Below are 27837 nucleotides of genomic sequence, written 5' to 3' on the forward strand. Positions count from 1 at the left end.
GATGGATCTCACGCAATTCCATCCAGCATCATATGTGGCTACACATCTGAGTTGTTTGTTGTCTGGCTCCTTCGTTTTTCCATATAGGGGATGGGGGTGGGGTTTTTCTTCTCTTATTAGGCTCTTTCTGTCTGCTAAAAGGGCTCTGTGATAGTCCCTCTTCAAACATTTGTTTGGGTACCCTTTTGATTTAAACATAATGCGTAGATCTCTGGCCTTTAGTTTAAAATCCTCAGTATCTGTACAATTTGCCAAAGGCGCAAATATTGGCCAATAGGGATCCCTTTCTTTTGGGGGGTAGGGTGATAGCTCCTCCAATTAAGTAAGCTATTTGTAGCTGTACTTTTCCTAAATAGGTTCGTTTTTATACTCCCATTGGGGTTCGGGATAAGAGTGAGGTCCAAAAAAGTTAAAGAGGGGGTTCCCACTTCTGTAGTAAATCTGAGATTCAAGTCATTCTGGTTGAGTGTATGTACAAATTGTAAGAACTGTTCAGAGGTGCCTGTCCATATGATTACAATGTCATCTATATACCTTTTCCAGTAATAGATGCATTGAGTTAGATCACTTAAAGAGTCTGTGAAGACTATCTTCTCTTCCCACCATCCCAGGTGCAGGTTGTCATAGGAGGGCGCGCAAGACGTCCCCATAGCCGTACCCTGCACCTGGTGGTAATACACTCCATCAAACAGAAAAAAATTATGTGTCAAAATGAACTTGAGTAATTGTACCGTAAAGTCACTGTGTTGGTCTAAGTGGGTACCTCTTTTTTGTAGAAAGTATCTAGTATGTTTTAAGCCTAGAGAGTGAGGGATGGAACTGTAGAGAGACTCTACATCTAGACTACAGAGCATAGAGTGTGGCGGCATCTGAATTTTGGTCAATTCCGCCAGAGTTTGTTTTGTATCTCTCAGGTAGGATTTCAAAATTTGGTCCAAATAGATACTTGCATTCTGGGTCAAATTATTATTACCAGAGACTATTGCTCTCCCAGTTAGAATGTTGTGCTGTTTATGTATCTTGGGTAGACTGTAAAAAGTTGAAATACGTGGACTGTCACCTAAGATATAATCATATTCATTTTTGGAAATAAGATTATCATTCAATCCTTTTAGCAGAATCGTTCTTAATTCGTCTAGAAATTTTATGTATGCATACAAGTTTCAGGGTTCTCACTACTGAGGCCTTCTTATGTCTTTATCCAACTATATAGCCTTCTACACCATTCTATATAATATCTATCTATGTATCTATCTATCTAGTTGCGGTGAGATCACCCTGACATGTTTATGGATTGTTTTATTCTGTAATGGGTCAAGTAGATACAAAATATGGGAGATGCTGTTTTGTTAGCATTATCACACAGGTTCTCCTATTAAGCAAACACTCCAGACAGCTTCTTACCTTGGCTGCATTGTAAAGCTCATGATGAAGTAACTTACCTGGCTTAATGTAAATACCCAACCCACCAACATTCAGGTTACCTCTCTTGTCCACTTTCAACAGGTTGAGACCTAGTAAGAAGAAATAGCATGCACAGTTACCCTGTGTATAAAAAAACTAAATTTTCTAGGTACTCAAATGGACAGATGGACTAAGAGACTTATCTGTAAATTTCAGAATATCCACCCTGAATTTGTCCTTTTACTTTGTGTCAGGATTACAGTATGATCCAGCATGTAGAATTGTGTAACATAGAGGACTGATCGGTAACGTATACCGGACCTTAGAATGGCCGGACTAACGTACCAAAGAATAGTCAGGAATAGCCGCGGTCAAGGGATACAGAAAGAGACACAGCGATAAGGAAAAGCCAGGAGTCAGGGATGCCAGAAAACAGGGAAGTCAAAAACAAGCCAAAGTCAAATAACCAGAATTACCAGGATCAATAACGCGCTCTCGGACAACCACAAGGGAAACCACGACAGGGCACTGAGCAGGATGAGAAAGGGGCCTAAATACCCCTCCTCTGGATCTGATTGGCTGTAATCGGCCTTTGACCCCCAAAGGCAGTTACCAGGTTCTCATTTGCATGATTGCTGCTCATCACAAACCCTCCTGTGGATTTGATTACCACTCATCACAAACCCTCCTGTGGATTTGATTGCCACTCATCACAAACCCTCCTGTGGATTTGATTGCTGCTCAGTACAACTTTTCCTGTCAGGACAGTAAATGTCATTAATCAAATTTTTATAAGCGGATGAATACGTGACACTTTGTCCTTTGAATCATTGCATTGGTTATGGTGCAGAGAATACCCTGTGCCATGTCCCTGTTCCCAGAACAATTTATAACTGCAGCAATTGGCAAAGCCAGCCCCCTGACTTCTTATGTAAAAGGAGGAATTTTACTTCCTGCTTTTCTGATCAAGATGCACAGATCTTTCTCTGACAAAGAATCCATAGACCAGAATGAAAGGCTCTCAGCTCTCCTTGCTACTTGAGGGTCCTGCTGGTTACTTCTGAAAATGCTGTATTTGAAGAAGTAACAGGAATTTTGAAGATGAATAGATAGTGTTCCTTTTCAGTTTCTTGGTTGTATTGGTTTCATACAATATTTATCTTCAGAATTATCTAATAATCCAACAAAAATCATCTGAATTATGTTTGATATTTTAGTATTTTTACCCCTGATTAGCCTCCTCTTTATATAACAGACTGTCTTCAATGCCGTGTCATATGGAGATATGAAATGATAAGGCATGTTATATATACACTGGTACATTCTGTACTTATTTTGTTTCCTTTCATTAAGGGTTGGCAGGACGCCTACTCTGGACAGGCGAGGAAGGAGTATTAGCAAAGGGGATTCTCTGTATTTGGAAGAACAATTGATTTGTTCAGTTTTGAACTTGCGCGTAGTTTTTTTGCTCTGTGCTGTCTGATCACTCTAACAGGATGTCAACGCTCCATACGAAGGAACACGCAACAATGTCAAACATAACTGGCAAATATATAGTAACAGAATAGAAATATTGGGCATACGATGCGTTACATATAATAGCAATTTATATAAATAATATAAATACTGAATACACAACATTAGTGGAACTAACACGTTTTATGATATGAGTATTATATCTCTATGGAGGGTGTCTGTGTCATGTATGAAATTAAAACATTGCAATACAGTATAGAAATATTGGGGCCATGCCTGGGTCCCGCCCTGAGTTCACTGTGTATGGTAGATGTAAGGGATAACTTTGTGATCTGTGGAGGTTGAGAGGGTTTTATTTATTTTTTTATTGTGTTTTTTTTTCTTTTTTTTCTTTGGACTTTTCCTCACTCCCTGGCTCTTTCCTCTGCCCATGGAGGGAGGACGTAAGATTTCCAGTATAGTGACTGCGGCCTGCTCCTTCGCTGGATACAGGCTCTTCTCATGAGTCCTGGCAAAATGCAGCCTTAGAGCGTGCGAGAGAGGACCTGGCTGAGGAGCATTCAGAGAGCCTCCTGGACTCCCTCGCCATACAGGCATCTAATGGTGCAGGGAGGGAGGTGTTTTTTTTACCTCCATTATCCTCGACTATTTATACGTATAGATATATAGTGCGATATTTAATATATATGTATAAATATTATATACATGTACATTTGCAATATAGGGCTCAGGCTGCTCTGTCTCCTTACAGGTGTATGGCCTGTACCCCATGATGGAGTATTTCAAGTAGTGTAGCTGCTATCCCGTATTGCTAGTTGTGTATCTCCTATGCAGAGAATCAGGGCAGAACATGCAAGGAGAGAAGAAATAGCCACACTATAACGCAGACTGTTATAAACAGGGCTTTGTTTAAAGAAATACTTCTTATATTTAGATTGTTTACACTCAGTGAGCGCAGGACATTACGTTTGGCTCAGAGAGACTGAAACTCTTCTGACATGGGTCTTGGTTGTTGGATAGACCTTATACATTTTTTTTTCAAAATATTAAAATATCTAAATATATTTCATATATTTCAAAATATATCCAAATATAAAAACATATCAAAATATAACAAAATGACAATGTTTTAGTAATATTAAATCATTTAAAAATGTTATCCTACAATATTGAATCAAAGTCATAATTCACATGGCTGCTAGTGCGGTCTTACTGTGAAACATCAATATTACAACAGTTTTTTTTTATTTTTATTTGGTAACTAAACAGGTTTACCCTCTCAAACAAACAATGGTAACAATTTTCAGCTACTCCCGCACCATGTTGCATTGAATATCTTCCAGGCCAATATATTACACCAGATTATACATTATAAATCTAGCATTTTGCTGCGTGCGTCAGCTTATTCTACGACTCAGAATAGCAGGTCCTCGTGTTCAAAGAGTGTAATTGTTAGACTAACATGTCTGGCACACCCTCCACACAAACAAGGTCACCATTTAAGGAGTGGGTGGGTTGATGGAGCAATTGTTTTAATACAATTCTACTTCTTAACATTCTCTCCAGTTGATGGACTATGGAAAATAGGGAGCAATCAATCCAGATTGCGCTGGATTCTATACTGGAACACGCATTGGGGGTGGGGAGTTACTTGTACTTTATGCACTGCAGGTAGATGTCTATCCATTGTGGAAACTCCGCATCCGACCTTTACAAACCAGCTCAGGGTAATAAGGTTTACAATACACGAAGCATCAGGTGTGACAAGAGGAAATTAAATCTTTGCACGCGTTATAAAGAGGTTTCAGAAGATGAGATGGACTGGTTGAATTAGCATTCTATATCAGCGTATTCAGTAACTACTCTAGGTATAAACTGGATTGATATCTGCAGCCGTAACACAGTCTGAGAATTAACCATTTCTTAAATACTCGGATTACGATGGGGAAAAGTGATTTTTGGGGAATCATTCATGGAATTCAGTCTTTATTAACTAATTTAGATATTTTAAATGATAATTAAAAAAACAGCATCTTCCAGCACTGTAAATATGTTTACATTATCACCAAAGAAAAACTTCTCAGTATGAGGAACGAATGAAACTCCTCAATGGTCTTATCAATAGAGCTATATTGCCAGCCATTTTCTTAAAACTTCAGAATTTTCTTATTCTCTTCTTGTGTCCTGTACCTTAATGCTGGTTTATCCCTGACTTAGAAACCTCGTTATTTAGAAATGATTTATAATTCTCGTTAAACCACTTTATTCACACAGAACATCAACCATAAAACGAATTATATGCCGTTTAATGCAGTTCATGGGAAACAGAACTGTTACTTGCTGCATTAAGAAAGTGGTTGAATACTTATGCGACTGAAATTTATTTATTTTCTTTGTAATAATTCTATATGAATATTACATAATTATTCCATTCCACATCTCGGATCATATTTCTAACACTTTCCATGTGTGCCACATAAGAGGGGTGGGAGAAATCCATTTTGACCAGAGATGTCCCGAACAGTTCGCCGGGAACTGTTCGCCGGCGAACATAGCTTGTTCGTGGCGAACGCTGCGGGCGAACATATGCGATGTTCGGTCCGCCCCCTATTCGTCATCATTGAGTAAACTTTGACCCTGTACCTCACAGTCAGCAGACACATTCCAGCCAATCAGCAGCAGACCCTCCCTCCCAGACCCTCCCACCTCCATGACGAATAGGGGGCGGACCGAACATCGCATATGTTCGCCCGCCGTGTTCGCCACGAACAAGCTATGTTCGCCGGCGAACTGTTCGGGACATCTCTAATTTTGACATATTTCTCTTTGGATCAACTCATTGTTAATACCCTGCAAACTAACTAAAAATATCAGAACCTTTTATTTTTTAATATCTACTCAGTCTGTTAAAACTAACTCTTGTTAAAACAACCTCTTTAGACATGTATTGCAAACCTGTTTTGTGCTTAGTTTAAAGGGCCATTTCCTCTGCTGTATGTAAAATCTCCTCTCTTCGATCTCTGAGTCTCAATAGGGAGTTTCAAAGGCTCTGCAGTATGTGAGTGGGTTATTTAAGATGTGAAAGAAGTACTACTCTATGAGAGCTTTTCTGTTTTTGCTTTTATTTACAGATTGTTACCCAGTTGAGAGAGAAACTGGAATATATAAGTATACCTGTTTACTATTACATTGAGTGTGGAATAAGTTACACTTCCATTTTGCTTTTTGCTCACTTGTTTTTCATGGAGTGTGTAATTTGAGTGATCTTGTAAAAGCATTATTTATATCACTGTTAGAACCAAAACGCACCTCCGGGTACACTGCGAGTGTAAAAATTATTTTAAAATGATTTTTATTGAACATTTTTCAAAACAGTCTGTTGCTGTGAATAATAATGTGTGTCTACTATTTGTGCAGCACTGTGGAGAATTTGGTGTCTTTTAAATAATGCTAATAGTATTGTGAAGCACTGTTTTAATATCTATATTTTACATTTATTTTATCATTGTATCGTAGCCGTGTTAATGTGTAAATGACATGCTTTTGGAGAGTGTTTAATGACGGTCTTGTAGATAAAGATGTGGCACACAAGGTTTTAAATAATGGTTAATAATTGTGTCAAAACAAATGTTTCCTGGTTAAGGCTTTTAATATTGCATCCTGACCCACAAGTCATTGTCAAATTCAGGGGTCAAAAGTCAAGATTGTTAAACTCTCCCGCAATAAAACAAAACAAAGACTCAGACGTATCTGTGACGCATTTTAACTTGATGAATCTCAAAATATCGGTAAAAGAATTTAGCAGATCAGCTTTTAGGTATGAATAGTTATTGCAAAAAACATAGAATATATAGTGGATAGCGCACTGGAGAACCAAGAATGTGTATTGAAGTATCTTTACACAAATAGAGAATAAAAAATTGCATATATCCATAGAGTATGTTATAAAGCAGAACTTTGTCCAGATGTCTCTGAAAAGAATAAAGCTTATATTGGGCAATATCGTACTGACAAATAGTAAGATTTCCTACTCACATTTAAATGAGCCTGCATTCAAACTGGCTCAAGTATATAGGCATGAGTAGGATATACAGATCAAATCCTTCAGTTGATATGTTCCTCCCCGATATATTTGAGTATTGGAGAGCAAAGAACAGATGTGAGGAAAAAAATATCAAACATTTATTATAAAATGAATAATATAATCTTACATTTAAGAAGTATGAGATCAGCACAATCAACACAACGCGTTTCGGCTAGACGCCTTCATCAGGTGAATATAAAACATATTCCACTTGCCCCTTCTTTTAACTGTTCAACTGTGAACTGTAACTTTGAACTGTTCAACTGTGGAATTTGCCAAGCGTGCAAAGAAACCATAGTCAAGAATAAAAAGACAGACAGCTTCATATCTCATACTACTAAAAAAACTTATAAAATTGATTCTTTTATTTCATGTAATATGAACAATGTCATCTATCTCCTTTCATGTAGTTGTGGACTACAGTATGTTGGTAGAACCACCAGACCACTAAAAACAAGAATAGGAGAACATATTAGAAACATTAAAAAAATAAATATAAAAATATAGAACCACTCTGTCTCTGCACATTTTGCACAAAAACATAATGGAGATCCCAAACACTTACATTTTATTGGCATTCAAAGAGTTAAAAAACCATGGAGGGGGGTGATTTTATCACAATTTTCAATAAAACAGAGATGAGGTGGATCTTTGAGCTGGACACCTTATCCCCTCTTGGAATGAATATTGATTTTGAGATTTTTAATTATATTTAATCGTTTTTTATTCTTTTAATAATGGTGGAGGATATACACACATTTTTATTAATGTGTATATATATATATGTATACACATGTTTTGTAAATGTTAATATTCATGTTTACATTTTATTTGTAACCTGATATTTTATATGTATTTCTTTTTTATGTTTCACTTGCCCATCCATATCTCATATGTATACCACTTCGAAAATGGCCGCCGGAACACTTCCGGTATTATGACTATAGAACACTGACTAAATGAACAATGTGAAGAAGAGGTCTCCTTAACCAAGTGAGACACTTCCTGGGACACTAAAAAGACGGAAGAAAAACGAAGACGGAACAGCCGAAACCGGAAGTTCAGATGACCGGAAGTGACGCGACGCAATGAATGTGGGCGGGGCTTAATGAATTTTTGCCGCGAATGTGGGGTTTAAAAGAAGGGGCAAGTGGAATATGTTTTATATGCACCTGATGAAGGCGTCTAGCCGAAACGCGTTGTGTTGATTGTGCTGATCTCATACTTCTTAAATGTAAGATTATATTATTCATTTTATAATAAATGTTTGATACTTTTTTCTTACATCTGTTCTTTGCTCTCTAATACTCAAATATATCGGGGAGGAACATATCAACTGAAGGATTTGATCTGTATATCCTACTCATGCCTATATACTTGAGCCAGTTTGAATGCAGGCTCATTTAAATGTGAGTAGGAAATCTTACTATTTGTACACACATATTTGATATTGGGATATTTACCAGTACGATATTGCCCTATATAAGCTTTATTCTTTTCAGAGACATCTGGACAAAGATCTGCTTTATAACATACTCTATGGGTATATGCAATATTTTATTCTCTATTTGTGTAAAGATACTTTAATACACATTCTTGGTTCTCCAGTGCGCTATCCACTATATATTCTATGTTTTTTGCTTTATGCTTTCCTGTGAAACTGTGTGGTTGATTTCACTGTGGTTTTAGCAGCACATTGTAGTGCCACATTACCACCACTCTTTTCCTTTTTAAATGAATAGTTATTGGGTTATCTCAAGGTTTGAAAAGTAACTTTGGTTTTATCAATTTAAAGCTTCTTGTATAACCTAATGTGCAGGGAACTCGGATCCTAAAAGAAAGGTTGATATTTTTGGGACACTAGGTTCCCTTTTATTATGGTTGAAGCTCATGTACCACGATTCATTGTTCTAGAATAAAGGTAATGAATCTAATCTTGATTGTCAGCTTTGATGACAAGGATTCTCCATACCTTTTCCCTCTGTCTCTTTCAAGAAGATTTGCAATTGCCTGAAGGTTCCCATTGTACAAATCTGCAGAATCTATTGCTATATTATATGTGAAAAGGTAACACTTGCGTCGATATAATAAACCCGGATAATATAAAAACAATGCCAGTTCCCTGAACTGACTCTACCAGGAAAGAACATATGAAGTCGTAAGCTATGTATTGGAGAATGAGTGGGCATTTATTACAGACTGCCCTAAAACATCCCATATACATTGGCAACAGAAAGTGTGCATTAATCAAAACATTTTTACGGTATACTTAGTTACAGGGTGTTGGTGGGAAAGCAATCCCATAAATATTGCCAAGAGGATTTTACAAATAGCACTTCACTCACAATAGGCGACCTTGAAGTAGCCAACAGATTTCCCGTAAATTATCACGCAAGTTAAGAAAGATCACTCCTTTATATGTACAATGTTTATTGTTGCAGCCCTGATAAAAAATGTTTATGTTCTGTTGATTTCGAGTTACATTCTTTATCAGGACAATCTAACACATTTACTTTTTGTTTGTTTTGTTTTATTGTTCAGGAAGATGGTGATGTCCTCTACTAATGAAGTAGCTGATCAGAAAGATGCCATGAAGCTGGGTAACTCATTACTGATTTAATTATTGGATATATAATAAATACATTTACAGTATTAGATGACATTATAGACTGGTACTAACCTTAAAGGGAATCGTAAAAAACTATTTTACTGTTATAACAGTTGGATTTGTTGTGTTTGTTTATATCTGGCACAGAAAGGACGAATTATTAAAATCCTGAAACAAGATATGATGCAGACATGCTTTTCCTTTCTTAAAGGGAAAATGTCACTTCCTTGGAATTTTAATATTGTTTATGTGTTTGGGAGGACTGAAAAAAACATAAATCTAGAAATACACACCGATATGTTTAGTTTTATCTTGCTACTGTGCGCCTCCATCTTGACGCTGGAGGTGAAGAAGTAGGAACAGCGTTTCTGTTTCTCCCCTCATCAGTCTGATTGTGCCCTGACTCAACTGAAATGTGGGGTCATTTGCTAAATATTTAATATCCATGTAAAAGAAAAGGTAGAAAGGTAAAGATTAGTTATAAGTCATTTGCAATGGGTTTTTCAATGGTGTAATTGCTAAAGACCTGACAGTTTGCCTTTAATGTGCAAGCTGCTGTGAGTGGGTATGGGGCCCGATTATTGTATCACACAAACTTTATTTAATTGGCTTTAATTTACATTTATTTAATTGTAGCCTTAAAGGGACACTATAGTCACCAGAACACCTACAACTTATTGAATTTGTTCTAGTGAGTATATTCATTCCATTCAGGCTTTTCCCAGTAAACAATGTCTTTTCAGAGAAAATGCAGTGTTTACATTACAGCCTAGTGATAACTTCACTGGCCACTCCTCAGATGGCTGCTAGAGGTGCTTTCTGGGGCAGCGCTGCACAGTGAACAACACTGCCATTCAGTGTCTCCACCCTCTGCATGCAGACACTGAACTTTCCTCATAGAAATGCATTGATTCAATTCATCTCTATGAAAAGATGCTGATTGGCCAGGGTTGTGTTTAACTTTGCTGGCTCTGCCCCTGATCTGCCTCCTTGACAGTCTCAGCCAATCCTACAGGGAGGCATTGTGATTGGCTCAGGACAAAACTTCTGATTATGTCAGCAGACAGATGCATTTCAGGGGTAGAGGCAGCAGCTGCAGACCTGAATACAAGTAAGATTTTACTTTGTTTAGGGAGGCAAGGGAGGGGGACCAGGGGGGTTAGATGGTGATTTTAATACAATTCGGTCAGGAATACAAGTTTGTGTCCCTGACCCTATAGTGTTCCTTTAATTTCCATTAGCTCATAATTTTCACAACATACTGTACATCAATTATTTTAACATTAAAGGAACACTGTAGTGGCGGGAACATAAACATGTATTCCTGACACTATATTGGTAAAACAACATCAGCATCTCAATGTGCTGAATAGGCAGTGTTTATATTAAAAAGTCTGCAGGGACACGCTATAGACATGCTATACATGAAGCTATAGTTGTTCTTTTGACTATAGTGTTACCTTAAATCCTCTTCAGCTGTAGTTGAAGGTAGGACTTTCTTTCTGAGAGATGCAAGTCACCTCTTTCCATTTCTCTGTATTTTTTTTTGTCTTTTGTTTTCTCGTATTTTGAATAACAGGATGTATTAGTCAGAGGGTCATGAGTCCTATGAATAAAACCTGTTAAATTTCTATGATTTGTTTTAGATAGTAGTAATAATGAACAGTAATGTAATTTGCACTGTACGTTCTCCTAGAGAGATTCTCTATCTCATCCGTATAAAATATTTATAGGTGAAATATCTACTTTTTGTAATTCACTGCTTACAAGCTATGGCAGGGTTTTTCAAATTTCAGGCCAGAGTCACCAAACTGAAATCATAGGTGATTTAGAAATGTTTTTCCAATCTGGCTATTTTAAAATTAAATTAGAATGTCACTTTGAATTCTCCCGTTATTGAATAACCCTGTTAGTGATTGATGTGAACGTCACTCCTGTTATGCAGGGATGTACAGTGTATTCCACCTGCAGGCGTGCTGAGGTTAGGATTCCACTCCCATTGTAAGAAACTACGAAAAAGAACAGATCATCCGATTTATGCAGGGAAATTCCAAGTAAAAATAGGAGAGATCAGGGAATTTCATATCGAATTCCTGTGGCAATATACAGTAATAACCAAAGCATACATTGTTACGGCAAACTATAGATAACAGATCTTGGAAAGAGTAACTTCCTGGCTTTGGTCAAAAGTGAGACATTCACAAGAAGTTTCAGGAAATGTTGTGCTTTTTATCATCTTCCCACTCAAGAAGTACTACTTTGGGAAAGCTCATACTAGAAGAGCTGGGAAATGTAGAAGATACATTGCAACACTAGCTGATATTTATATCTTCTAGAAACCATCCCTCGTTTAACTGCAGGGAATTTTCACTCATTTATAAGACTCTCTCTAATTAATGTGAGTGTAGGTGGCTGTAATCATGCATAGTTATCATGGTGCTTAGAGTGACCTTTTTACTAAAGAGTGTTTCTCCATAAGCAGTGTTTCACGGACACATGAATGATTTCTGGGAGTTGTAGTTAAGTTGTTAGCTCTCGTCTGTAGAACGCTTAGAGCTGAACTACATCTCCCAGGAATCTAATTCTTGACATTCCATGAAGCATTTTTTTAGACCATAAAGGGAAATGGTAAGTTGTGATGAGGGCAGAAATGGCAAACTAGTTGAGCCCTAAAAAAACCTCAAGCACCCAGCATAGATAAATATTATGTAACCTACACATTGTACCTAACATGTATTTGATTGGAGTGTGCCTTCAGTGAATGATGATCTATGATTGTATTGGTATTTTCACTTGGGATTTGTCTTTTCAGATGACGTTGAGGATGAGTTGGTCAGTGAGGTCATGACTACAGTCCCAATGTTCCCCAGGAGTAAGATCCAGCTGGAAGGAAAGCCAGTTGACCTGCCTCTAGCAGTGGTAAGTCTAGAGGAAACTTACCTCTTATCACAAGGGTATGTTGTAAAAGATCCCTTCAAAGGTTACATTACATAACTTGACCTGATACCAAATATAAAACTGTATCTTAGCATTCTGTGCTTACTCTGAGTAAAACAATTATTCAATCAAGTTAATATAAAACATTTCATTTCTGTCTTGTGCATTTATACAAATTTGTTGTAAAATAACATTCTTTATCCCTAAATAACACATGTAAAAGGCTACTTGAACTGCTTAATAATACAACCGAGAGCCCTAAACACATATAATTTGGGGCAGAGAAGGAATAAGGCTGATAGAAAGAAGCTTACACATAGGAAATAATCAAGATGTTCTCTGTAGAAAGAGTACGTGATGTTGGAAGGATGGACCTTTTAGAGGACAGTTTCAATAATACTTTATTTTTATAAAAAGTGCCTCTGAAACTTTACTTATTTTAGTCGGTACAGGGGTCAATACATTGAAAGAGTTGAATAAAGCTGGTGTTAGATACACAGTGGGGTCTTTCTAAAGAGCAACATTAGACAAACGATATATCTGCAGGTCCATCGTCTCCACGGTGAATACTCCATACAATCTAGACTATTTTTAAATTAAATACATTACTTTTAGATATAAAAAAGTCAGCTAATTTGGTCAGTTTGTTCTGCCTCTCATAAAGTTTGGGTTTTATTCACTAGATAGTGAATTATGCAAATCATAAAATATAGATAAAAATCTGATGAACTTGGAATATCCTCACAGTTTTGCAATTCCCTTCTGAATCCACACCGATGCATCTACTTTAAAAGTTTGGACATGTGTATATATAGTTGTACACATAGTCATGTAGTCATGCAGATAATGAATGTTTCAGCCCACAGTTGGTCTTTATCTTGATTCTGAGAATCCTACGTAATACATCATTTGAAGGAGCCCAACCAAATGCAATAAGTAAAGTCTACTAAAATCTGGCCTTCATCTCATTAACACTTTTTTCTATACAACATGTCATGTAACCTCACGGCGAGAAATCTCTTAATTTCCATGTGTTTCTGGAATGTGTATGGAGTGAAGCTATTCTTCATTAGCACATCATTGTGTAGTATAACAGAATTTGGGATGTTCCTCTTATCTCTGACCGTAGCTCATTCTTGCTCCAGTGCATTTATAAATATTAGCTTAGAGTAAATTGTGTTATGTAAGAATGTTGTTGTTGTACATGTGTGTACTTAGGCTGAAGAAAGAAAGGGTTACTAGTTTAACATGTGCTAAAAGAAATATTAATTACAAATCAGTGATATATTTATCTGGGAATTATCCGTATTTATCCTTGGGTCTGTGTTATCACAGCTAATTGCTGGTCACTGGGGGCATTGCTCTCTCATTTGGGAAATCTACTTTGGGAACACGGAAGCCATCTTTGGGGCCAGTAACGTACAGTTTTGTCTCTTTTAACTAGGACAGCCTCTTTCCTTCTCCATAGGAAGATGTAATCCTGTTCCTTTGATTTTCTAGTACTCCTAGTGTGATAATGTACATATGTATCCTTTTTTTCTTTTTTTGCAGGGAGTAAAAAAAATCCTTTTTGGCTCCACCCTTTGTTGTTTCAGCGAAGAATGGAAAATGCAAAGTTTTACATTTAGTAACAAAAGTCAAGTAAAGTACGGCTTTGTGCAAAAGAAGGTGGGTGAGATGCATGAGATTGTTTAACACATTTAGCTTACCCATGGCAAAGAAATATTTTATTGTCGTGAAAGAGATAGACCAAAGTGTATTATTGATTATTGATAGAACATATTACTTTGTAAATGTATTTTATAAAATTCTAATTATCCTTTATAGTCTCCCTCAGTGCTTTCAGACATCTTAAAGCATACAACCGTCTGCCACTATGGAATGCCTTGAGTATTTAACAATTGCCACAAAATAGCTTCAGGTGCCAGACAAACATGTCCAGCCCTGATGCACAAGTGGACTGAGTGTGTAATTATGGCATAACTCAAATTAAATACTTTATTACAATTAAAAGAGATAAATTCCCCAAATTGGAACAGACAGTTACCACCACTATACATTTATCCTTCCTTAGAGTACAAACACTTGTGTAACTCAATTAAAGGGACACTATAGTCATCAGAACAACTACAGCTTAATGTAGTTGTTCTGGTGAGGATAATAGCTCCCTTCGGGCATTTTCATGTAAACCCTGCCTTTTCAGAGAAAATGCAGGGTTTACATTGCCCCTTGGGACACCTCCAAGTGGCCACTCCTTAGAAGGCCACTGTAGGTGCTTCCTGGCTCAGAGCTGCACAGTAGGCAGCCGTGCTGTTCAGCGTCCCCATGCTCAATGCATCTCTATGAGGAGGTGCTGATTGGCCAAAATGGCGTTTGGCCCGCCCCCTCAGCAATTTTGATGATGTCACCAAGGGGGCGGGGTCAGCACCAGCGGACCCATGGAGAGCTGAAAATAAGGTGAGTTTTAACCTATTCTGAGGGCGCTAAGGGGGGGCAAGCCACCTAAATGGTGGGTTTTCACTATAGGCTCAGGAATACATGCTTGTTTTCCCAACCCTATAGTGATCCTTTAAGTTTTGTATTTAACATTTGCACTGTTAGCCTTACTGCCACTATTATATGAGTGAAGCTTTACATTTTTGTTAAAACTTCATTAAAAACTGGTTTTCCAAGGTGCAATTATTTCTTTATTGGTTCTTACATCGATAACATCTACATATGCCACTTACAAATAGAAATCGATAAAATATTACATTTGAAGTTGATAGCATCATTTGAAACATGTAAACACCGTTCAATGAATAATTAAAAAAACTCCATTTGACCTGCCCCATTTATGCTATTTTATTATGTATCACTGTTTTCTTGAAGTGCTAACGGAACTCTGAGATAATTGGAAACAGTTTAGTCGTATATTCTATTGAATAAAGGTGATTAGATCCTCTCTCTGTTATGTCTCTTTGATTTTAGTAGGAGAAGTTAAGTCTATCTCTGATGCAAGCTAAAGGTGTTTTACTGAAAGTCTCTGCAAGGGTTGGTGACTCCTTTTGTTCGATTAATGTTACATTTTAATATTTAAATATTAAACTAGGGGTAGGGCCTCATTCCACGAGTACATATTTCCAGCGATTTCGATTTCTCCTTTCTGTTTTCTTGTCACAGTGAAAGGTCTGCGATTGTGCTATTAGCTGACATTACCATGTACGTGAATTATCTGTGTCACCAAGCAGCGAGGACATAGGTTAAACAGTAATTAAGTGTTTATTGTGTCCTATTACTGCTTGTCACGTTATCGCTGCCAGATATGTCGTTTTCACATAATCTACGGTGTCACTTATTTCTTTACTTATCTCCTAAATGCATTGACTTTCTCATTCTAATAAACATGATTTTATTCATGTTGCAGTCACATTCCTGTAACCAAATTACTGTAATTTCCATTAGTAGTGCTTCATTATCATAGCATTTAGAGCACAAAGTACATCTCTGTCTGGAGTCCCAGCACCTTGGGGTATGTATTCTAGCACTGTGTTATTCAGTTATCCTGAATGTGGCATTGGCCTGGCACTGTGTTATTCAGTGATCCTAATCCTGGCATTGGCCTGGCACTGTGTTATTCAGTGATCCTCATCCTGGCATTGGCCTGGCACTGTGGTATTCAGTGATCCTCATCTTGGCATCGACCTGGCACTGTGTTATTAAGTGCTCCTCATCCTGGCATCGGCCTGGCACTGTGTTATTCAGTGATCCTCATCTTGGCATCGACCTGGCACTGTGTTATTAAGTGCTCCTCATCCTGGCATCGGCCTGGCACTGTGTTATTCAGTGATCCTCATTCTGGCATTGGCCTGGCACTGTGGTATTCAGTGATCCTCATCTTGGCATCGACCTGGCACTGTGTTATTAAGTGCTCCTCATCCTGGCATTGGCCTGGCACTGTGTTATTCAGTGATCCTCATCGTGGCATTGGCCTGGCACTGTGTTATTCAGTGATCCTCATCCTGGCATTGGCCTGGCACTGTGTTATTAAGTGCTCCTCATCCTGGCATCGGCCTGGCACTGTGTTATTCAGTGATCCTCATCCTGGCATTGGCCTTGCACTGTGTTATTCAGTGATCCTCATCCTGGCATTGGCCTGGCACTGTGTTATTCAGTGATCCTCATTCTGGCATTGGCCTGGCACTGTGGTATTCAGTGATCCTCATCTTGGCATCGACCTGGCACTGTGTTATTAAGTGCTCCTCATCCTGGCATCGGCCTGGCACTGTGTTATTCAGTGATCCTCATCCTGGCATCGTCCTGGCACTGTGTTATTCAGTGATCCTCATCCTGGCATCGGCCTGGCACTGTGTTATTCAGTGATCCTCATCCTGGCATCGGCCTGGCACTGTGGTATTCAGTGATCCTCATCCTGGCATTGGCCTGGCACTGTGTTATTCAGTAATCCTCATCTTGGCATCGACCTGGCACTGTGCTAGTAAGTGCTCCTCATTCTGGCATCGGCCTGGCACTGTGTTATTCAGTGATCCTGATCCTGGCATTGGCCTGGCACTGTGTTATTCAGTGATCCTCATCCTGGCATTGGCCTGGCACTGTGTTATTCAGTGATCCTCATCCTGGCATTGGCCTGGCACTGTGTTATTCAGTGATCCTCATCGTGGCATTGGCCTGGCACTGTGTTATTCAGTGATCCTCATCCGGGCATTGGCCTGGCACTGTGTTATTCAGTGATCCTCATCGTGGCATTGGCCTGGCACTGTGTTATTCAGTGATCCTCATCCTGGCATTGGCCTGGCACTGTGTTATTCAGTGATCCTCATCGTGGCATTGGCCTGGCACTGTGTTATTCAGTAATCCTCATCCTGGCATTGGCCTGGCACTGTGTTATTCAGTGATCCTCATTCTGGCATCGGCCTGGCACTGTGTTATTAAGTGCTCCACATCCTGACCTTGGCCTGGCACTGTGTTATTCAGTAATCCTCATCCTGACCTTGGCCTGGCACTGTGTTATTCAGTGATCCTCATTCTGGCATCGGCCTGGCACTGTGTTATTAAGTGCTCTACATCCTGACATTGGCCTGGCACTGTGTTATTCAGTGATCCTCATCCTGGCATTGGCCTGGCACTGTGTTATTTAGGGATCCTCATCCTGGCATTGGCCTGCCACTGTGTTATTCAGTGATCCTCATCCTGGCATCAGCCGGGCACTGTGTTATTCAGTGATCCTCATCCTGGCATCGGCCTGGCACTGTGTTATTCAGTGATCCTCATTCTGGCATTGGCCTGGCACTGTGGTATTCAGTGATCCTCATCGTGGCATTGGCCTGGCACTGTGTTATTCAGTAATCCTCATCTTGGCATCGACCTGGCACTGTGTTATTAAGTGCTCCTCATCCTGGCATTGGCCTGGCACTGTGTTATTCAGTGATCCTCATCCTGGCATCGGCCTGGCACTGTGGTATTCAGTGATCCTCATCCTGGCATTGGCCTGGCACTGTGTTATTTAGTGATCCTCATCCTGGCATTGGCCTGGCACTGTGTTATTCAGTGATCCTCATCCTGGCATCGGCCTGGCACTGTGGTATTCAGTAATCCTCATCCTGGCATTGGCCTTGCACTGTGTTATTCAGTGATCCTCATTCTGGCATTGGCCTGGCACTGTGGTATTCAGTGATCCTCATTGTGGCATCGGCCTGGCACTGTGTTATTCAGTGATCCTCATCGTGGCATTGGCCTGGCACTGTGTTATTCAGTGATCCTCATCCTGGCATTGGCCTGGCACTGTGTTATTCAGTGATCCTCGTCGTGGCATTGGCCTGGCACTGTGTTATTCAGTGATCCTCATCCTGGCATTGGCCTGGCACTGTGTTATTCAGTGATCCTCATTCTGGCATTGGCCTGGCACTGTGTTATTAAGTGCTCCACATCCTGACCTTGGCCTGGCACTGTGTTATTCAGTGATCTTCATCCTGGCATTGGCCTGGCACTGTGGTATTCAGTGATTCTCATCCTGGCATTGGCCTGGCACTGTGTTATTCAGTGATCCTCATCGTGGCATCGGCCTGGCACTGTGTTATTCAGTAATCCTCATCCTGGCATTGGCCTGGCACTGTGTTACTCAGTGATCCTCATCCTGACATTGGCCTGGCACTGTGTTATTCAGTGATCCTCATCCTGGCATGGGCCTGGCACTGTGTTCAGTGATCCTCATCCTGGCATTGGCCTGGCACTGTGTTATTCAGTGATCCTCATTCTGGCATTGGCCTGGCACTGTGTTATTCAGTGATCCTCATCCTGGCATCTACTTGGCATTGTGTTATTCAGTGATCCTCATCCTGGCATCGACCTGGCACTGTGTTATTAAGTGCTCCTCATCCTGGCATTGGCCTGGCACTGTGTTATTCAGTGATCCTCATCCTGGCATTGGCCTGGCACTGTGGTATTCAGTGATCCTCATCCTGGCATCGGCCTGGCACTGTGTTATTCAGTGATCCTCATCCTGGCATTGGCCTGGCACTGTGTTATTCAGTGATCCTCATCCTGGCATCGGCCTGGCACTGTGGTATTCAGTAATCCTCATCCTGGCATGGGCCTTGCACTGTGGTATTCAGTGATCCTCATTGTGGCATCGGCCTGGCACTGTGTTATTCAGTGATCCTCATCGTGGCATTGGCCTGGCACTGTGTTATTCAGTGATCCTCATCCTGGCATTGGCCTGGCACTGTGTTATTCAGTGATCCTCATCGTGGCATTGGCCTGGCACTGTGTTATTCAGTGATCCTCATCCTGGCATTGGCCTGGCACTGTGTTATTTAGTGATCCTCATCCTGGCATCAGCCGGGCACTGTGTTATTCAGTGATCCTCATCCTGGCATCGGCCTGGCACTGTGTTATTCAGTGATCCTCATCGTGGCATTGGCCTGGCACTGTGTTATTCAGTAATCCTCATCCTGGCATTGGCCTGGCACTGTGTTATTCATTGATCCTCATTCTGGCATCAGCCTGGCACTGTGTTATTCAGTAATCCTCATTCTGACCTTGGCCTGGCACTGTGTTATTCAGTGATCTTCATCCTGGCATCGGCCTGGCACTGTGTTATTCAGTGATCCTCATCCTGGCATCAGCCGGGCACTGTGTTATTCAGTGATCCTCATCCTGGCATCGGCCTGGCACTGTGTTATTCAGTGATCCTCATCGTGGCATTGGCCTGGCACTGTGTTATTCAGTAATCCTCATCCTGGCATTGGCCTGGCACTGTGTTATTCAGTGATCCTCATTCTGGCATCAGCCTGGCACTGTGTTATTCAGTAATCCTCATTCTGGCATTGGCCTGGCACTGTGTTATTCAGTGATCCTCATCCTGACCTTGGCCTGGCACTGTGTTATTCAGTGATCTTCATCCTGGCATTGGCCTGGCACTGTGGTATTCAGTGATCCTCATCCTGGCATTGGCCTGGCACTGTGTTATTCAGTGATCCTCATCGTGGCATCGGCCTGGCACTGTGTTATTCAGTAATCCTCATCCTGGCATTGGCCTGGCACTGTGTTACTCAGTGATCCTCATCCTGACATTGGCCTGGCACTGTGTTATTCAGTGATCCTCATCCTGGCATTGGCCTGGCACTGTGTTCAGTGATCCTCATCCTGGCATTGGCCTGGCACTGTGTTATTCAGTGATCCTCATTCTGGCATTGGCCTGGCACTGTGTTATTCAGTGATCCTCATCCTGGCATCGACCTGGCACTGTGTTATTCAGTGATCCTCATCCTGGCATCGACCTGGCACTGTGTTAAGTGCTCCTCATCCTTGCATTGGCCTGGCACTGTGTTATTCAGTGATCCTCATCATGGCATCGGCCTGGCACTGGGGTATTCAGTGATCCTCATCCTGGCATTGGCCTGGCACTGTGTTATTCAGTGATCCTCATCCTGGCATTGGCCTGGCACTGTATTATTCAGTGATCCTCATCCTGGCATCGGCCTGGCACTGTGGTATTCAGTAATCCTCATCCTGGCATTGGCCTTGCACTGTGTTATTCAGTGATCCTCATCCTGGCATTGGCCTTGCACTGTGTTATTCAGTGATCCTCATTCTGGCATTGGCCTGGCACTGTGGTATTCAGTGATCCTCATTGTGGCATCGGCCTGGCACTGTGTTATTCAGTGATCCTCATCGTGGCATTGGCCTGGCACTGTGTTATTCAGTGATCCTCATCCTGGCATTGGCCTGGCACTGTGTTATTCAGTGATCCTCATCGTGGCATTGGCCTGGCACTGTGTTATTCAGTGATCCTCATCCTGGCATTGGCCTGGCACTGTGTTATTCAGTGATCCTCATCCTGGCATCAGCCGGGCACTGTGTTATTCAGTGATCCTCATCCTGGCATCGGCCTGGCACTGTGTTATTCAGTGATCCTCATCGTGGCATTGGCCTGGCACTGTGTTATTCAGTAATCCTCATCCTGGCATTGGCCTTGCACTGTGTTATTCAGTAATCCTCATTCTGGCATTGGCCTGGCACTGTGTTATTCAGTGATCCACATCCTGACCTTGGCCTGGCACTGTGTTATTCAGTGATCCTCATCCTGGCATTGGCCTGGCACTGTGGTATTCAGTGATCCTCATCCTGGCATCGGCCTGGCACTGTGTTATTCAGTGATCCTCATCGTGGCATTGGCCTGGCACTGTGTTATTCAGTGATCCTCATTCTGGCATCGGCCTGGCACTGTGTTATTCAGTAATCCTCATTCTGGCATTGGCCTGGCACTGTGTTATTCAGTTATCCACATCCTGACCTTGGCCTGGCACTGTGTTATTCAGTGATCTTCATCCTGGCATTGGCCTGGCACTGTGGTATTCAGTGATCCTCATCCTGGCATTGGCCTGGCACTGTGTTATTCAGTGATCCTCATCGTGGCATCGGCCTGGCACTGTGTTATTCAGTAATCCTCATCCTGGCATTGGCCTGGCACTGTGTTACTCAGTGATCCTCATCCTGACATTGGCCTGGCACTGTGTTATTCAGTGATCCTCATCCTGGCATTGGCCTGGCACTGTGTTCAGTGATCCTCATCCTGGCATTGGCCTGGCACTGTGTTCAGTGATCCTCATCCTGGCATTGGCCTGGCACTGTGTTATTCAGTGATCCTCATTCTGGCATTGGCCTGGCACTGTGTTATTCAGTGATCCTCATCCTGGCATCGACCTGGCACTGTGTTATTCAGTGATCCTCATCCTGGCATCGGCCTGGCACTGTGGTATTCAGTGATCCACATCCTGACATTGGCCTGGCACTGTGTTATTCAGTGATCCTCATCTTGGCATCGGCCTGGCACTGTGTTATTCAGTGATCCTCATCCTGGCATTGGCCTGGCACTGTGTTATTCAGTGATCCTCATCCTGGCATTGGCCTGGCACTGTGTTATTCAGTAATCCTCATCTTGGCATCGGCCTGGCACTGTGGTATTCAGTGATCCTCATCCTGGCATTGGCCTGGCACTGTGTTATTTAGGGATCCTCATCCTGGCATCGGCCTGGCACTGTGGTATTAAGTGCTCCTCATCCTGACATTGGCCTGGCACTGTGGTATTCAGTGATCCTCATCCTGGCATCGGCCTGGCACTGTTATTCAGTGATCCTCATCTTGGCATCGGCCTGGCACTGTGGTATTAAGTGCTCCTCATCGTGGCATTGGCCTGGCACTGTGGTATTCAGTGATCCTCATCCTGGCATCGGCCTGGCACTGTGTTATTCAGTGATCCTCATCCTGGCATCGGCCTGGCACTGTGTTTTTAAGTGCTCCTCATCGTGGCATTCGCCTGGCACTGTGTTATTAAGTGCTCCTCATCGTGGCATTGGCCCGGCACTGTTATTCAGTGATCCTCATTGTGACATCGGCCTTGCACTGTGTTATTAAGTGCTCCACATCCTGGCATTGGCCTGGCACTGTGTTATTCAGTGATCCTCATCCTGGCATCAGCCGGGCACTGTGTTATTCAGTAATCCTCATCCTGGCATTGGCCTGGCACTGTGTTATTCAGTGATCCTCATCGTGGCATTGGCCTGGCACTGTGTTATTCAGTGATCCTCATCCTGGCATTGGCCTGGCACTCTGTTATTCAGTGATCCTCATTGTGGCATCGGCCTGGCACTATGTTATTCAGGGATCCTCATCGTGACATTTATTTATTAATGGCATTTATAATGTGCCAACATATTTTGTAGCGCTGTACAATCGGGAAAAAGACAATACAGTGTAAATAGACCAATACAAAAGGTAGAGGACCCTGCCTGTAAACTTACAATCTAAATCTGGGTGGGTTTAGCTGGGTAAAATCGAAGAGGCTTGTTGCAGAGATGGTTTGGGAAGGAGGAGTAGAGATACACAGTTATTTCAAGCAATTTACAGCTAGAAGTGGCAAGCGGCAGGGGGGAGGAGTGGGAGGGCACAATAAACATTTGTGGTATATACAATGTAGAATTTTAAATTTAATCCTATCAGCCAGATTATTAATTAGTACATGTAACTGCAAGTACTGGATATTGCAGTAATAACACTATAGATACCAATGATAATATTATTATAATAAATATTAATCTGTACCTTGCAGCGTTCAAACGAAGAGGCTTGTTGCAAAGAGGGTTTGTGTTATTTATTGACCCTCATCGTGGCATGGGACTCGCACTGTTATGCAGGGCCCTTGCAGTGTGGTATGCTGGACCTTCTGTTCTGCTCATTGTACAGTGGGCCTGGTTCTGTGTTTTAGTGCATCTCACAGTTGCATAAATCTATCACTGTTATGCATTGCTGCTCATTGTAGTATCTACCTGGCACTGTATTATGTAGTGCCGCTAATTGTGGTATATTCCAGGCAGGAGACTCACTCCAGCTAAGTTCTCCCATGAGATAAATCCAGAAACATTGTCTGAAAAGTAAATCGCGGTGCAAAAAAACCCCAAACACGTTAAAAAGCTGCTAGTTTTACATGCACTGATAAAAAACAGACAGCTTTTTAAACAGACTGCTTTGCAAGGTGCTCTGGGCTGCTGTCTCTTGAGTTTCTGTTGAAATCTGCACTTTTTGTAAAATAAAGAGAACTGACTCTTCACATATAAAGTGCTCCAGCAAGATAAACTGATTAAGGGGTTAGGAGCAGTGTTAATTTCGTTAACATTAATTTTTCATGATCAAAACCATGTTATCAGTGATGAAAATGAGACTATAACTAATTAAAGAGTAATTATGACAAAAACGGCAACGGAAATTAATGATATTTTCTTCAACGAATGAAAACGAGACGAAAATGTTAGCGAGGGACGAATCTCATAAGCAACTTGTTCCAATCAGATCTAATTGTGGGAATGCTAAGTCACATTCTTGTTTCTTTCTGAGACTTGTTTTTTTAAGATAAATAATAAAGACATGTTATATCACAACAGTTACATCTGTGTCTGTTTTGCGTGTTCACACCTTAATACCATAAGAAATAAAAGTTTAATACATCTTTACTCTTTCAGTAGTATATAATGAGTTTGGAAATTCTAGAGAAATTCTTAAATAGTGCTCTACACCTTAGCCAAACCCATTGCTGGTGTTTTAATCGGCTAAATGTGTGGAGTGTTGAACTGTAGATTTTAAATGACTAGAATCTTACGATATTTAGTCAAGTGAAACTAGACTAAAACTAAAACAATTCAGATCACTAAAATATGACTAAAACAAAATAAAAATGAACACTGATCTGGAGTATCCCTTTATAAAAGTGTCTTTGTAAAATAACATGTTGACAAGGTGTTTTGCATTATGCTTTTTGTTAATCCAAATTGAATTTAGCATTTTCTGATAGGGGAATCGTGTACATTTCACTCCTCTAATCTCTTGCATCCACAATATATATGACAGAGAATGGCGGTATGAAGATACACATGGCATCTCTTGGAGAACCAAATTTAAACTTGCCACATGTACTATATGCTCACATTTTAACCTTGATTTTTTTATTTATTTGTATTTTAGGGCGGCCCGTGTGGAGTTTTGGCTGCTGTGCAAGCCTGCATGTTAAAAAACCTGCTTTTCGTAATAGATGCTGAATCAAGGTACTGAGTGAAATCTTTCCCTGACTCGTTGCTAAACATTATTAAGCTAAGAAAATGTACTTTGCTTTAATTACTCTTAATCATATTAAAACACGTATAAGCCACGGCCTCATTGAAATCGTCCACTTGGGTAGTGAATATGTTTGTGTTAAACACCTCCAGAACTTTTACCATTACAAGTGGTTTGCCTAACTCTGGTAATGGAAGGGTTAATCTTCAAGGACATCTATTCAGCCAATGAAAGCCAGTGGCACTTTATAAGAGCAGCGACGGTTAACTTTGGAACTAAATATTCTGTGATGCCAGTCAGTGATTCTTAAGAGATGAGTTCATAGGGACTTCCTATTTATGTGTGCTTTTATTTTTTATCTCCATTGTACAGAGCTATATGAAAATAATAATTTTTTTAGAATAATTCTTAATTTGTTCGTTATATTAGCAAAAGTATAACAGCTTATTTTTTTCTTGAAGACGCTAGCATATATCCATAGTCCCAGCATCTGTGTTCTGTAAATGCCTGTGGGTAAAAGAGGTGGGATGGGAATTGCCTAATTAGTGGCAGATCTTCCTAGTGTAAATGCACACCAGGCTGCCTGCCAATCAAACAGGCCAGCCCACTGAAGGCGGACCATGTAGGGGGCACTGTTTCAGTACTGTCTGTATGTCCTAACGCCTTAGCATAGTGCTGCCACTCACGCTACGCATTTTGGGGACAGTTACAAACCTGGGACGGCAGGACAGGATCCATAAATCGGGACAGTTGTGTATTGCCATGCTGTTAACATATAGGTAAACATTTCCAGTATAGTGGATATGGTAGGTGCTTCCACGTTGGTGAGTCTAATACTAGCTGGGCACGCTGCCCTATGCTAGGACATACATCAAAACTTCAGCTAGTATTTTATTGTTATCTTGGCTGCCAGTTTTTATTCACCTAAATGAATTGTGGAAACATTACATGGGATTCCAAATTCTTGGTCCAAACTTCAGTTATTCCAGCTTGGCTGTTTTGGTGTACATTTTGCAGTTTTCTCAAAATTCTTCACAATTTATTCTCTAGATAATGAATAGACCCCCATCTTCATGGGCAGATCCTCTGTCTTGTTTATGGATATATACACGTTCTTTCTCTAGGACCCTGCAGCCATCAGACACACAGAGGACACACTGCCTGTGCCAGGCTATTGCGGATATTTTATGGCGTGCTGGAGACAGTAAGGAAGCCATTGTTGCACTGTAAGTGAAGATGTTATGACATTTTCTTTTATTCTTATTGTTTTTTTTTCCAGTGGAAAATTTGTGTTCCTCTTGACAATTAAGCTGCTGTTTTTTTTTCTCCTGTGCACTCAAGTTTCCATTTGATTTATCAGAGTTAAATAACAGGGTTATTTAAAGGGACACTCCAGGCACCCAGACCACTTTTGCCCATTGGAGTGGTCTGGTGGCCAACTCCCATTACCCTTAACCCTGCAAGTGTAATTATTGCAATTTTTATAAACTGTAATAATTACCTTGCAGGGTTAAGTCCTCCTCTAGTTGCTGTCTATCAGACAGCCACTACAGGGACTTCTGTGTTCTTAGAACACGAAAAGTGTTTTAAGCAACGCTGGAGGTCCTCACGCTATGTGAGTACCTCCAGCATCACCAAAATCCCCATAGGAAAGCATTGGATAATGCTTTCCTATGGGGAGGTGTAATGCGTGTGCGCAGAGGAGAGTAGGCGAAACCTGACCGAACGCCGAGGGACATCGGCGCTGGACTCCGGTAAGTCACTAAAGGGGTTTTAACCCCTTCAGCAATTTGGGATGGGGGATGGGAAGGAGAGGGGCACTGCATATGTTTTCCTGGCACTGGAGAGTCCCTTTAAGTGAAAAATTGCTTATTCCACTTCGACTAATTTGGCCTTAAATTTTAAGTTTACTTTAAACTCACTTTTCCTGACATTTAGAAACATAGAAACATAGAATGTGACGGCAGATAAGAACCATTCGGCCCATCTAGTCTGCCCAATTTTCTAAATACTTTCATTAGTCTCTGGCCTTATCTTATAGTTAGGATAGCCTTATGCCTATCCCACGCATGCTTAAACTCCTTTACTGTGTTAACCTCTACCACTTCAGCTGGAAGGCTATTCTATGCATCCACTACCCTCTCAGTAAAGTAATACTTCCTGATATTATTTTATACCTTTGTCCCTCTAATTTAATACAATGTCCTCTTGTTGTGGTAGTTTTTCTTCTTTTAAATATAGTCTCCTCCTTTACTGTGTTGATTCCCTTTATGTATTTACCGTATTTATCGGCGTATAACACGCACCGGCGTATAACACGCACCTCATTTTTAGAAAGAAATTCCAGGAAATTTCCCCCCCTCCCATAGTATTCCCCCCCCTCATCCCATAGTGTCCCCCCCCATTCCATAGTATTCTCCCCCCCTCCCATAGTATTCTCCCCCCTCCCATAGTATTCCCCCCCTCCTCCCATAGTATTCTCCCCCCTCCTCCCATAGTATTCTCCCCCCCTCCCCTCCCCTCCCCTCCCATAGTATTCTCCCCCCCTCCCCTCCCATAGTATTCTCCCCCCCTCCCCTCCCATTGTATTCTCCCCCCTCCCCTCCCATAGTATTTCCCCCCCTCCCCTCCCATAGTATTTCCTCCCCTCCCCTCCCATAGTATTTCCCCCCCTCCCCTCCCATAGTATTTCCCCCCCTCCCCTCCCATAGTATTTCCCTCCCCTCCCATAGTATTTCCCCCCCCTCCCCTCCCATAGTGTACTTCCCCCCCCTTCCCCCCATAGTGTACTTCCCCCCCCTCCCCTCCCATAGTGTACTTCCCCCCCCTCCCCTCCCATAGTGTACTTTCCTCCCCCTCCCCTCCCATAGTGTACTTTCCTCCCCTCCCATAATTACTTACCTTTCCTGAAGCGTGGGCCGGCTTCACAGCGCGCACCGCGGTACAGGAACTTTTAATTTAAGGTTCTGGTTTCCGGCGGGACTGAAAGGAAGTGTGCACACTATTGTGCACACTTCCTTTCAGTCCCGCCGGAAACCGGAACCTTAAATTAAAGTTCCTGTACCGCGGTGCGCGCTGTGAAGCCGGCCCACGCTTCAGGACAGGTAAGTAATTATGGGATATCGGCGTATAACACGCACCCACGATTTTCCCCCTATTTTCAGGGGAAAAAAGTGTGTGTTATACGCCGATAAATACGGTAAATGTTTCTATCATATCCCCC

The 27837-nt window shown here is 41.3% G+C and overlaps 2 protein-coding genes across 2 annotated transcripts in view; both read left to right on the forward strand.

Annotated features, from left to right (window-relative positions):
- Positions 1-27837, forward strand: part of SELENON (selenoprotein N) — a 322589-nt gene that overhangs the window by 61436 nt on the left and 233316 nt on the right. The gene's annotated exons all lie outside the window — the stretch shown is intronic.
- The window catches only part of MINDY4 (MINDY lysine 48 deubiquitinase 4), a 109801-nt gene that overhangs the window by 25724 nt on the left and 56240 nt on the right, over positions 1-27837 (forward strand). The window contains exons 6-10 of the mRNA XM_063452740.1: positions 9506-9564; positions 12385-12491; positions 14061-14177; positions 24525-24604; positions 25739-25840. Of these exons, the coding sequence (XP_063308810.1) occupies positions 9506-9564; positions 12385-12491; positions 14061-14177; positions 24525-24604; positions 25739-25840 (465 nt within the window). The remainder of the gene's footprint in view (positions 1-9505; positions 9565-12384; positions 12492-14060; positions 14178-24524; positions 24605-25738; positions 25841-27837) is intronic.

The sequence above is a fragment of the Pelobates fuscus genome, chromosome 4, assembly GCF_036172605.1.
Source record: "Pelobates fuscus isolate aPelFus1 chromosome 4, aPelFus1.pri, whole genome shotgun sequence".
NCBI lineage: Eukaryota > Metazoa > Chordata > Amphibia > Anura > Pelobatidae > Pelobates > Pelobates fuscus.